We start from the raw sequence: 12,453 nt of genomic DNA, 5'->3' as shown, positions 1-12,453 counted from the left end.
AAGTCTTTGATGCTAGACCAAAGGAGTATTTCGTAGCCCTCATCCTGAGGGGAGTCTTTATGGGGGCGGCTGTATCTGTTTGGGATGTGGAAGGCCCTGTACAGCCCTAAATCTGCCATAAAATATGGCCTCTTTCATTTTGATCAACCCCAAAGGAAAGGGCAAAAGCAGCCCCCCTACCATCAGCGTCCTTCCCTCTAAGAAAATTCAGTAATAGTACTGTGAATCAGCACTAGGTCTTAATTTTTCAATGACTCTGTCAGCCTAGATATGACCCCCACTCAATTTCTCTAGTGAGTATGTGAAGCCAGCTCCTTTTTCCTTTCTTTGCCTTGGGGTTTGGGTTTAATTTTTTTTAATGTATTTAATTTATTTGGCCCAGAGAAAAAGATCACAAATAGGCAGAGAGGCAGGCAGAGAGAGGGGGGGAAGCAGGCTCCCTGCTGAGCAGAAAGCCCAATGTGGGGCTCGATTCTAGGACCCTGAGATCATGACCTGAGCTGAAGGCAGAGACTTAACCCACTGAGCCACCCAGGCGCCCCGGGTTTGGGTTTAGTAAATTCATCAAATTTGATGTTACTTTACTGGGAAACTAATCCCCCATTAGTTTTGCATCTGTGTCAAACTTGAATGCTGAACTTTGGGAAATAAAGGTAGAGTTATTGTGTCTCCTCAAAAACAATGTACCATTAGATCTTCCAAAAAATTATGAGAATTCTGGATCTCAAAGCTGTAAACCTAGGTTTGACCATAGAGAGCATGGATTCGACTAGATCTCTCTCTTACATATGCCCTATCCCTGGGAAGTTTTTGGAGGCTTGCTGTCATGTAACATTCTATAAAGAGGAACTCCCTTACTGGACTTCCTTGTCATTGACAATGAAATTATCCTTGCTTTTCAGAAGACTCTTGGTTTCTGGGGAGAGTTGATTGATTATTCATTGGTCAGCCTTGGGACTGCGTTGGTTACCAGTTTGAGACAGTCTCATCCTCAAAAAGTGTGTCTGTCCATTAGAGCCTTACCAGTTCTTACAGGAGGTTATCTTGGTTGATAGTTGAATGTGATAGAAAAGTTTCTGTAAGTCTGTACTCTAGTCACGGAGGACTTCTGAAAGAGCACAGCGCCGCTTCCAAACAACAGGAGCATGTCCCGACTGCCCACATTCTTCCAGTGACATGAAAGGACAACTAGAAGGACACCTCAACTTTCGTATCAAGTTGATAGATAGTAAAATTGTTCATCATGTGCTATAGTGCTGGGGGAGGGGAGGGTTTTTCTTGGTTGCTTTAGGAGTTCATCAATTTCTGCCACTTTGAAATTGTGGGGCAAGAGGCCAAAGGCCAGAAAGACGGATTTTCAAGGAGAGGGGCTTGTGTTCTCTGTCCCGAGAGACTCAGTGAGGTTAGCTGAAGCCTAGTCTTCAGAAAGTCAGACTGGTTGTTCCTGCCCCTGCCCTCTCCTTGGTGTTCTCATTATTAAAGATGTTCTTTATGGATGTGATTTTATCCATTTTCTGTGGGTTTCGTCCAAGTGGAGCTTTAGGTGGCGGCCTTAAATTATTGGTGTTCAGGCATTGAAATGGGCTTGGAGGGCACAGCTACTTTTCAGAACCCTTCCAGGGGAATCTACCCCTAGGTCTGACAGAAATCAAACACACTTTGAAAGAATCGCCTTTTTTTTTTTTCTCTCTCTCTGTGGATTTTTCTTCCCTTATTAAAAAAACTGCAATGCGTTATCAGGTTCTAAATCTAAAACAGAATGTGTTTTTAGAGCGCCCAATGCAGCATATGTTCTTATGTTACAGAAAGGGTCCTAGGCTTGTTTGCACTTTACGTTATTTTGTTATCTCTTCATTTTGAACAAACACTGCAGCTTTTTAAAAGCCTGGGAGAGAAGAGACACATGGGGGCTGAGCTCACCTTCCACTCCGAAATGTCCAGAGTCGGTTTATAATATGGCTTTTTAAAATTTTTAGATAAGGTTGGTTAGTGTGATTATAATGTTTTTCTTTAACATTCCAACTAACTCATATCCGTTTCAGTGACCACCCCCCCACCCCCCACAATTGGCTTGGCGGTTTTCCAGTGGGAGAGTTTATTTCAAAAGTCCTACTGATTTCCTGAAAATACACCAGCCTGTGACATGATTCATTCTGACACATTCCTGTCTTCCTGCCTTTAAGACTTCCTTTGCTATAGAAGATGGACCCCCTGAAGCCTAATCTCTCCAACCCAGCAAAGAGGGAAAGGTCTCCTTTAGCAAAGAGGCAGCCTGGAGGGCTGGAGGTATTGGTGAGGAGGAGGGAGGTACTTTCCATCTCTGGAATTCCAGTGGCCTTTTTAGTGCGTTTCCGTGGGACTGACCCACCTTCGGGGCATTGCGGGCATTGCGTGAAGGCTGGTTTGTTTGTTCAGGCTTCCCCCGAAAGGGAAGATGTTAGTATTTGTTCTGGGCCGGTGTATTTATGTGAGGGACTCTGTCTCTGGCGTTGTTTTTCCGTTGTGGTGATGCATCCAAAGGCTTCCCCGTCGGGGATAGGTCTTTCTGAATGGGAGCATAACTAATATGCATGGTAGACTCTTATTTATTTTCTTTGCTGCTGCATTAAAAAAAGGAATATTTGTGTTTGGCCTGGAGGAGGCTTAGGTCCCCTGCTTTAAGCTGCAAGCTGAACCCCTACTGTGCACAGGAAGTGACCCCCCTCCTTCCCCTTGAGAGCCTCTTGGCTTAGAGGACGGGGGAGATGTTTTACTTTCTCCTAAGCAAAAGCTGCCTTTCTTGACAGCAACTAGAGGCAATCTGCCGGATGTCTTATTCCGCTCAGCAGATTCAATGTGTCGAGCTCTGGAACCGTTTGTGGAGAAATGGGAAAGCCTTCTGATCTGTGCTTTACCTCCTATGCCAAGGCAGTTTTCCTATCTGCAGCTTCACTTTCAGATAGAATGCAAGGAGGATTTCTGTGAGGGGCATAAAGAGAATTTAAGACAACAGTCCCAGCTGTTCACAGATGTCCCTGTTTACTATTTCCTTTTTGTATTTCCAAAAAATCTCCTATAGGTGTGGAAAATGTAACGATCCAACTGGATTTGGAAGCAGAATTCCACTTTACTCATCTCATAATGACTTTCAAGGTAAGGAATTCGTCACTTTTTCACAAATGACACGTGGAGAGGCGCCGTGTAATTCCCTTTTCGGTATGGCTCTCCGTTGAGAGTCGGCCTAAATGGGAACTTAAATATTATTGTTGCCATAAATTGGGATCATTGAGCAGCTTTTTAAGATGGGCACAAATTACTATGTTCAACAAATACTCTATCTTCGTGGCAAGCAGGAGAGAGCGAGCCTCTATTCTAAGGTAATTCAACTGTAAACTTTTAATTAGATCTCTTTTTATTTCCCCATGGAGAGAGGCAGCTTTGACTCTCTCCCAAACCACAATAAAACATCTGGAGAGTAAATCCTTGATCCCTTGTGTTGATGTTTTAATGCTGAGCTTGGTAACTGAAAAGGAAGTGTTTTATCTTTAGTTTTCAAGGGCTTGCAAAATTTGTGGGAACAGTTCTGCAGTTCCTTAAGAAATGCGTATGCCTTCTTAAATGTGGATTTTCTCATCCTTTTTCTTTTAGAGATGTAAAATGACTCCGGGGCTGGGGAATTTCTCTGGACAAAGTCCCTTTGTTTCTTCATAAGCAGCTGCCTGGAAATGACAGACTACTCATGACTTAAAGTACACGTTGATGCACATAAAACCCATAATTTACCTCCCACTTCTCAGATTAAAACCACTTTGGCTAGTTTTTGGTGGAGGGCCTGAGCGGCACCGTCTCAGGTTAGGAAGAGAGGTGCTGGGGAGGGAGTGACCGGACGTGTGGGTAGCCGTGGAAGTCTCGGGAGGCCGAGGAGCATGGAAGGGCATGAAAGTCAGACCACAACTGGGAGGGATGGTGGACTGCTAGTTCCCAGGCCTGAGCCCCTCATCCACTGCCATCCCCGCCCCACGGGCCCTCAGAGGTGCTGTTGCTGCTGGACAGGAAGGTTTCCACTGTGACACTTGATACAGGGGGAGGTGGGGGCTTTCACCAAGCAAATCAACACCGTGCCTCCTCCCTTCATTAACCGCGGCCAAGCCCAGCTTGGTCATTAGAAGTAAAACTCGGCCATGCCCAAAGATGTTTACCTTCATGTCTAAAATAGACAGAATTAGCATTATTCACGTCGATGGCCCTATCTTTTACTTCGGAAAGGGCATCTGTGCCTCTGTGGTTCGTTCTGAGTTTGCGTATACCCAGAGGTCCTTGGGGTACATGTTCTGTCATTAAATACCCATTCAGCTGAGTACGGTGGGCCAGGGATGAAACCGCGCAAGTGCGGAGGGTCAAACAGGCGGTGACCCAACAGAGATGTGAGGAGTGGGTGCAGGCAAACAGGCTGCAGTGGGTGAGAGAGGACGCCCCCTGCAGGTTCCAGCTCCCGTGTGACAAGCAACATGTATGGGGTTGGACAGGCTTGGGCGTAGATCCCCACCCTGCCCCTTTCTGGCACATGCGGCTGCGGCCTCGGCTTCCTCTTTGGAAGGAAGAGTGGGAGGAGTGAGAACCCCCGCACTGGGGCGTTGTGTGACCTAGCCCTCCGCTGCAGGAGTAGACATTGTCTTGCTACCTGGCCTCTAATGGGAATGCGATCATTTTATATATTCGGATGCTTGGATAAGCGGGTCAAGGAATTCAGCCATCTTCTGTTTGTAAGAAAGTGCCCAAGGCCCTGCGGGAGATTTTAAAGATCTCATGGTTGCTTTTCTGCAGGACCTTCCCACCCTACTAGGGTGGGGGGGGGCATAGACTGGCAAATAACTTATGTCACGGAGGGTGCTAAGCGCTCAGCAGAAGTTCAGAGAATATACGTTCTGAGCATGGAGGAGGGCGAGATTCCTCGTAGCCTGGGCTAAGGAAGAAAGCTTCATGAAGAGAGGTCGGGACTGCATTTGACCCGGGCCAGGAAGGGTGAGCAGGATCTCAGTGGGAGGAGGTGGAAGAAAAGGCGTTCTTGGCAGGGGACAGTGTCTGAGAGCAAAGTGCTGGTGGTGGACAGTTCGGGCGGGGTTCGTTGGGCGTAGATTTGCCTGGAGCTCGGGCCGTGAGGGGGCGAGGGAAGGAATATGACAGTCAGAAGGACCAGGACTCCTGGCAGAGGAGTGTGTGCCATAGAGGAGACAGGGAGCCATTGACAGGGAGAGGAGACTATTTAAGGAAGGTGGCCAGAGAGGAGGCAGAGGAGGGCCTGGGACAGTGAGCACCGAGGGCTCATGGGGAGGCCCTTGTTGAGGTCTGTGCTGATGGGGGGGCTCACCTAGAAGACTGCTGGGGTTCATGCAGAGACGGGCCTGACTTTCACATAGGAGGGAGTCGCCCCTGCCATCCAGGGCATCCTGGAAGTATTACCAGAAAAGCTTTTTCAAATCACACACCTCCCCTTGTTGCCGTACTGTTCCTCTCTGCTGCTACTACCCTTGGGAATCCTCCTCACCAACTACCATGGGGGTCCTCGATGGGGCCCTTTTGGAATCAAAGATTCAGCCATGAGTTGGAGAAGAATGAGAAGCAGAACAACAGAAGGAGGGCAAGGAGAAGGATGAAGCCAAGATCTCTTGGATGTCCAAGCTGAGTAAGCAGGAGCCTGGCAATAGGGTGATAGGAGTGAGGACGGTAGCAGGTGGTGGTGAGGAACACGTGTTTGCCGTGGAGAGAGCTGCTTGCTAAGTGGATTGGGTTTTGGGTTGGGTTTTGTGAGCCAGCAAAACTCTTGTAACGTATACACAGTGGGCTTGGGTCCATAGCCAGATGTTGCCAAAATCGTAGCTCTTTCATGGAATAGAAATTCAGAGGTAGCCGCACCGCAGTGTGAGCCCTGAGCAGGTTGATGAATGAGCGAAGAGTGTGGAAGGGCCTCCATTCTGAACATGCCAGTGTTTTCCTGGGTTCCAGCAGCCTCCTGAGTCCACAGGAAATCGGATCGCTCTGTCAATGACCCTTAGGGACTCAGAAGCTTCCAGAAAGAAGGGAGAAAGAATCACAGCCAGCACTGGCTGTATGGCGTTTCCTCTCTGCTCCCTTCTGACCCAGAGACATCAGGCTGGTCTGTCCCCAGATGCCATCACCCAGGAGGCAGGCCTCATGGGGAGTTGGTCTTGGCTGAGGTAGTTATTGGGGTTTTCCCCCCTTAATTTAAACTCCTTCGTCATGTACTCTTGAATTTAATAAAGTACCATTTTCTTATATTCCTGAACAGGTAAAAAAGTAAAAACCCAAGCAACTAGTAAGTGAGTAAGTCAATCTGTCAAAATATGACCTTCCGTTTTCTTACCCTTGTCTCCTTTGATCCATGCAAAAGACCGTCAGGATAATTAAGGAAGGCAGAAGGAGGTCTGGGAATGGACTGGTCTCCCCATTAGTGGTCACCCAGATTTCTCCCAAGCATTGGTTTTAATTCAGAAGGGAAGGTCTTTTCAGCTTCTGTTTGCTGGGCTGGCTCCTCGGCCCTCGTTTCCCCACAGTGGAATGTGCCATGTGCCTCATCTCTTCTTTCCACCCCCCCAAATCTCCATCCTGCCTCAGTTTCCAGGAATCTGGCCTTTGTATCCCATCCTCCATGACATCCACTTGGTCTGCTGTGATGCCATCAGCCAGTGAGGCAGAAAGATGGGTTTGGGCCTCATTCAGCCTGGATTTGAATCTAAGCTCTGCCTCTAGCTGGCAAGTCCATGAACGTGTCTGAGCCGCCATTTCCCATGTGTAAGAAGAGTGTGTTTTGAGGGTGTGTTAGTTTCCTGGGGCCTCCATAAGGCGGCTTAAACCCCGGAAGTGTCTTGTCTCACAGCTGTGGAGGCTTTATGGGCAAGATCAAAGTGTAGACAGAGTTGGCTTCTCCTGCGACTTCTTTCTTTCCTTGGCTTGGAGATGGTGGTTTTTCTTCTCTCTTCCCTTGGTCTTCCCTTGGACATGTCTGTATCCTAATTGATCCTGCTTATAAAGAATGCCAGTCGCGTGGGATTAGGGCCCACTGTAAGACCTCATTCTACTTTAATTACCCAGATACAGCACATCCTGAGGGACAAAGGGTTAGGTCTTCAACATAAGAATTTGGGGAGGACACCATTTGGCCCATAACAGGAGGTTAAGCAATGATGTAATTCAGTTGCCTGGCACCACTCTTTCCTGCTTTGGCTAGCCCTGTGCTGATGCCTTTTCTGGAACAATGACTTTGGCTCTTTTATCTTGCCTTTTGCTTTTCGGGGGAAAGTCATACCTTTGGGGGTTTCAAATACGTATGCCAACAGTGATTTCCAAATCCATGGTTCAAGCTCTGTTGGCGCAGCTGGGTGCCAGACTGCTGTTTCCGGTTGTCCACTGGGTGTCCCCTTGTGGATGCCTCACGTGTAACTAGTCCAAAACCAAAAGCCTGCCTTCTCTTCTGGGCTTTGCTATTAGCACAGTCACACACACACACACACACACACACACACACACACTCTCTCTCTCTCTCTCTCTCTCTCTCTCTCTCTCTCCAAGCTCAGGTGCCCCTGTTTCTTTCCTTCCCTCCCTTTCCACTGAAACCTAACAGATCACCAAGTGTGATTCAATATACTTTACTAAATTCTCTAAGTTTTCAGAGCAATTGCATCCTTTCTGTCTGACCATACTGTCATGCTTGAGTTAAGACCTTCATCTTTTTTCCTCAGTTGGTTTCCTTGTCTCTTGGTTTCTTTTGTTTCTTGTTTTTCTGTGTCCAATAATTGTGCCCCAGGATGATTTTTCTTTTTTCCTTTTTTTAAAAGATTTTATTTATTTATTAGAGAGTGCGCGTGCACACAAGCAGGGGCAATGGCAGACAGAGAGGGTGGAAGAAGTAGGCTCCCCACTGAGCAGGGAGCCTGATGTGGGACTCGATCCCATGACCCCAAGATAATGACCTGAGTTGATGGCAGATGTTTAACCGACTGAGCCACCCAGGTGTCCCCAGGATGATTTTTCTAAAGTACAACTTGATCATTTCATTCTGTCTAGTCCAGTCTTTTGGTGCTCCCTTTTTGCGGCATAAAGGTAAAGGCAAGGCCTGCACATGGCCAGCAAGTTCCTTCCTCCCCTGTCCTAGTCAAGATCTTCTGCCGCCTGCAGCCCCTCCGCCCACTGCCTGGAAGACACTCACCCTTCCAGGATCCAGTTCGAGGCCATCTTCTCTCTGAAGCATTCAGAGAGAGCGTGTGTGTGTGTGTGTGTGTGTGTGTGTGTGTGTGAAAATATCCATAAGATTTGCCATTTTAAACCTTTTTAAGTATACAATTCAGTACCATTAGATGGCTTCCCAATGTTGTACCACCATCACCACTCTCTATTTCCAGAACTTTTTCATCACCCCAAATATAAACTCTACACACAAAGCAATAACTCCCCATTGCCCCCTCCCCCCAGCCCCTGGAAACCTCTAATTTACTTCCCGTCTCTGCGGACTTGCCAATTCAAGACCTTTCCTGTCTGTGGAATCCTACAGGATCTGTCCTTTTGTGCCTGGCTTCTTTCACTGAGTAGAATGTTTTTGGGGTTTATCCATGATGTAGGAATTATCTGAATTTCTTTTTTATGGCTGAATAACATTCTCTTGTGTGTCTATGCTGTGTTTGGTTTATCCATTGGTCTTTGATGGGTCCTTGGCTGGTTTCTGCCTTTGGGCCATTGTGAACTATGCCGCCATGAACATTCTCATCCGAGTATCTGAGTCCCCATTTTTGGTTCTTTGGGCAGTGGAGTAGCTAGGAGGGGAATCGAAGGATTCTGCAGCTTCTCGAGTTAGTCTTTGCTTCCTCTTGGCCTCCCAGAGCACACTGTAAGAGACTCTGCTGTGATGTTTTGTATCCTGAATGATGTAATGAATGTTCTTCCTGAGCCCGTCTGCAGCCTGCAGACCACGGTCTGTACCGAGCGGCGGTCAGTGCCCAGCTGTCAAATGATTACACAAGTGAACCGAGCAAGCGGGCAACCTGACCAGTCCTGTGATGGGTGCACCGACTCATCCAAAGAATGTTAGCTATTAAGTCCCGCTTATGTCAGCTTCTAAAGAGAAGCAGCTGACTGATCTCTGTTAGGGTGGGAGGAAATGCAGCGTTTCAGGGCTCGACACTTGCCAGCGAGAGGACCCTCCGTGCACCGGCCTGAAGTTTCTGAAATCCTGCCACAGTCCTAGATACCAACCACACGCCGGCAGGGTTTATGGCGAGCAGCTGAGTGATAGGTTCATCTGAGTTTAAAAAAAAAAAGAAAAAGTACAGATCACCAATAGAAAACATCAAACGAGCCTTCTCTTCCTCGCCTTTAGACATTCCGTCCGGCCGCTATGCTGATAGAACGATCGTCCGACTTCGGGAGAACCTGGGGCGTGTACAGATACTTTGCCTATGACTGCGAGAGCTCATTTCCAGGCATCTCCACCGGGCCCATGAAGAAAGTGGATGATATAATCTGTGATTCCCGCTATTCCGACATTGAACCCTCAACCGAAGGAGAGGTTTGTTTGCTTTTCTTGTTTTACATTCTACAAATCCTTTTTGATCATGGCAAAAATACCCATTACTCTTGTATCTATTTTTAGGTGATATTTCGTGCTTTAGATCCTGCTTTCAGAATAGAAGACCCTTACAGTCCAAGGATACAGAGTAAGCTTGTTTTCGAATAAAAGCTTTGATGGAAAACAGCAATCATGGAAGAACTCCTAGCCAGAACACTGCTACCCCAAATCTAAGCATTCAGTGCAGAATCTACCCTCTTTGTTTCCTTTTATCTCCACAATACCCAATCAGAGGCCCTTGAAATTGGCAGGAATCAAAGTCCTCCCCGATGGGGAACACATTTTGATTAGAGTAAAACATTTAAGTTGTAAGTACTGAAACAATTATGCAGGTTGTAATACCTTATTTTATTGCTCAGTATAATATATATGTATATAAATATATATATATATAAATATGCCATATAATATACAACTTGCATATTATGTAAGTCATAATTTATTATATATTACTTATGTATTATATATTATAACATATGTAAGTCATATAACATATATAACTTATATATGTTATATATAATATATAACCTATATAATAAGTTATATATGTTATATATTATGTATGTTATATATAATTTGTATATATTATATAATATATATATACATAAATTAGGGTACAGATTAAGCTGTTGTAACAGAGTGTCCCCAAACATACAGTGGCTTGAATAAAATAGAAGTTGATTTCTCTCTTACGAAATCATCCAGAGGGCTTTCCAGAGAAGAACGGTAGCTCATCTGCTACATGTAGGATTACCACGTAAAATAAAGGCTGACACCCAGTTAAATCTGAATTGGAGGTAAATAGCAAGTTGTTTTTTTAGTATAATTATATCCCATGGAATATTAGTGACTAGTACAAGGACATCCCATGCAATATTTACGGTTGGTGTGACTATGTCCCATGTCATATTTAAGACAGACTTTACTGACCAAAATATTGCTTATCTGAGATTCAAATGTAACTGAACAACTTCTATTCTTATTGCTACATCTGGCAACCCTAGCCACTAGAGCAGCCAGGTTCCTTCTGTCTCCTAGTCTTTACTCCGAGCATGGTTGGAGCTGGTCCCAACCTATGGGGTGGGAGGCAGCGAAGGGCAGATGACATGGGAGCTGCTCACGTCCCACTGGCCAAATTTAGTCATGTGGCCAACCTCAAGACACACTGGGAAACCTCTAGCAAGGTGGCCGTGTGCCCTCTCACACTCTCGCTAGAGGCTTTTCTTGTCAAAGGAAGGAAAGAAGAAGGAGTACTGGGGGGAAATCCAGTGTTAGCCGTGCTCGGAATGCTTGTATTTCCATTTAACAGATGAGTAAACTGAGGCTTAGAGAGTTGGAATACTGTGCATAAGGGGACAGTCAGATCCTGAACCCATAAGTTATGATTCTAAATCTAAATTTGGAAGCTTTCTAGCATGTAGCAACCATGCTTCAGTCATTACAGAATTACATTTTGATCATCTTGGAAGGCAAAATATGCGCTAATTAGAAGAAGGGGGTTTGGAGTCTGGCAGCCCTGGGTTTCAATCCCAGTTCCAGGAGATCACAGTTCTGGGACCTGAGGCAAGTAATCTGCTTAAACCTGGTTTTTTTTAGAATCTGTTTTTTCAACTGTACGTACATATAGTAATATTGACTTGAACATCATTATGGAGGGAAAATGAGTTCTAGAAACGACCTTCCGACGTGCCTGACCCACAGAAAATAGTCAGTGAATTGAAGCAGCTGCTGCTTTTCATGTTGCCATTAGCCGTGGCCTGGGTCTTGCGTGGACCTGGTCCCCATACCTCAGAGTGAGGGATTGAGATTCCCTCTCCAGCTACTAAGTCGTAGGCCACTGAAGAGAGGAAAGGCTGATTCCGCTGATCGTACCCAGCTGCAGACGGCCCTAGTTGAACCCAAGGCACCATAGAGCCTCCCAGCACGAAGCATGCAAGAGTAGAATGGAAAACGTCCAGGAAATGTTGCCAGAAAAGGGTTGTTTCCCCACTTAAATTAATTTTACATGCGGCCCAGACCGTCTCTGGTCTGTAATTTGCTTGTTCATTCTATTACAAAACAAATATTTATGGCACATCCAGCCCTGTGCCATTTCTGAGTGAGCTCTGGGAGGCGTCCCCTCCCTGCTCTCAAAACCCGGTTGTGAGAAACGTCCACATGGTGTCCGCGACACACACCCTGTGGCGTCCTACAAGGACTCACGGTCCGCTCCTTCTTGGACGACATTTGCAGAACTTGAATGGCCTCAGAAAATCTTGCCTGTGTTCGAGAGCTACCCGTTTTAACTGCTGATGCCCTCCATCGCCTTTGTACTCTATGGAACAAGGAAAGTCTCTTTGGTTGGTCCTGTTGTTGAGACCTGGGGCCTCACTTCAAAAGCGAGTCTTGCCCATGCCAGGAGGTCCATGTACAATGCTTGGCTGTTGGTAACTGTGCTGGGAGAGCGGAGAAGGGACATATTTGCTCTTCCGTGGGCTTCCACAAAGATCGGTTCAGGGGCTCCTAAACACTCCGGCCGTTCTGCAGCTTTGTTGTCAGGCCTCTTGTCAGTAGATACTTGTCTTCATTCTGTGTGTGGGAGGAAATGTTGGCATTCACACATTCCAGCCAGCTAAGTTGTACCACGCTTTCTCTGTTCTGTTTTTGATTTTACAAAGAGCCTAAGTTCAATGCAGGGACTCATGGACTGTCCCTTTCAACCCACAGCTGTTTCTATAGTCTTCATTGTAGGCTGCGCATGTATTACAAGTCGTTAAAATTGTATTCGGGCTTCGCGAGTCTCTGATGCCCTGTGCCAGCCCCTTGTCCTGTGGGGCAAATGAGAATGTGTCAGCACC

The 12,453-nt window shown here is 46.4% G+C and overlaps 1 protein-coding gene across 2 annotated transcripts in view; it reads left to right on the top strand.

Moving 5' to 3' along the window:
- Positions 1-12,453, top strand: part of LAMB1 (laminin subunit beta 1) — a 68,154-nt gene that overhangs the window by 5,064 nt on the left and 50,637 nt on the right. For both annotated transcript variants that reach the window (XM_032873393.1, XM_032873391.1), the window contains exons 5-7: positions 3,059-3,132; positions 9,368-9,556; positions 9,641-9,704. In XM_032873393.1, coding sequence (XP_032729284.1) covers positions 3,059-3,132; positions 9,368-9,556; positions 9,641-9,704 — 327 coding nt within the window. The remainder of the gene's footprint in view (positions 1-3,058; positions 3,133-9,367; positions 9,557-9,640; positions 9,705-12,453) is intronic.

Source organism: Lontra canadensis, unplaced genomic scaffold (assembly GCF_010015895.1).
Source record: "Lontra canadensis isolate GAN:19392208 unplaced genomic scaffold, GSC_riverotter_1.0 scaffold48, whole genome shotgun sequence".
Classification (NCBI taxonomy): domain Eukaryota; kingdom Metazoa; phylum Chordata; class Mammalia; order Carnivora; family Mustelidae; genus Lontra; species Lontra canadensis.
Note: the sequence above shows the minus strand (reverse complement) of the source record. Positions and strands in the feature narration are given on the sequence as shown.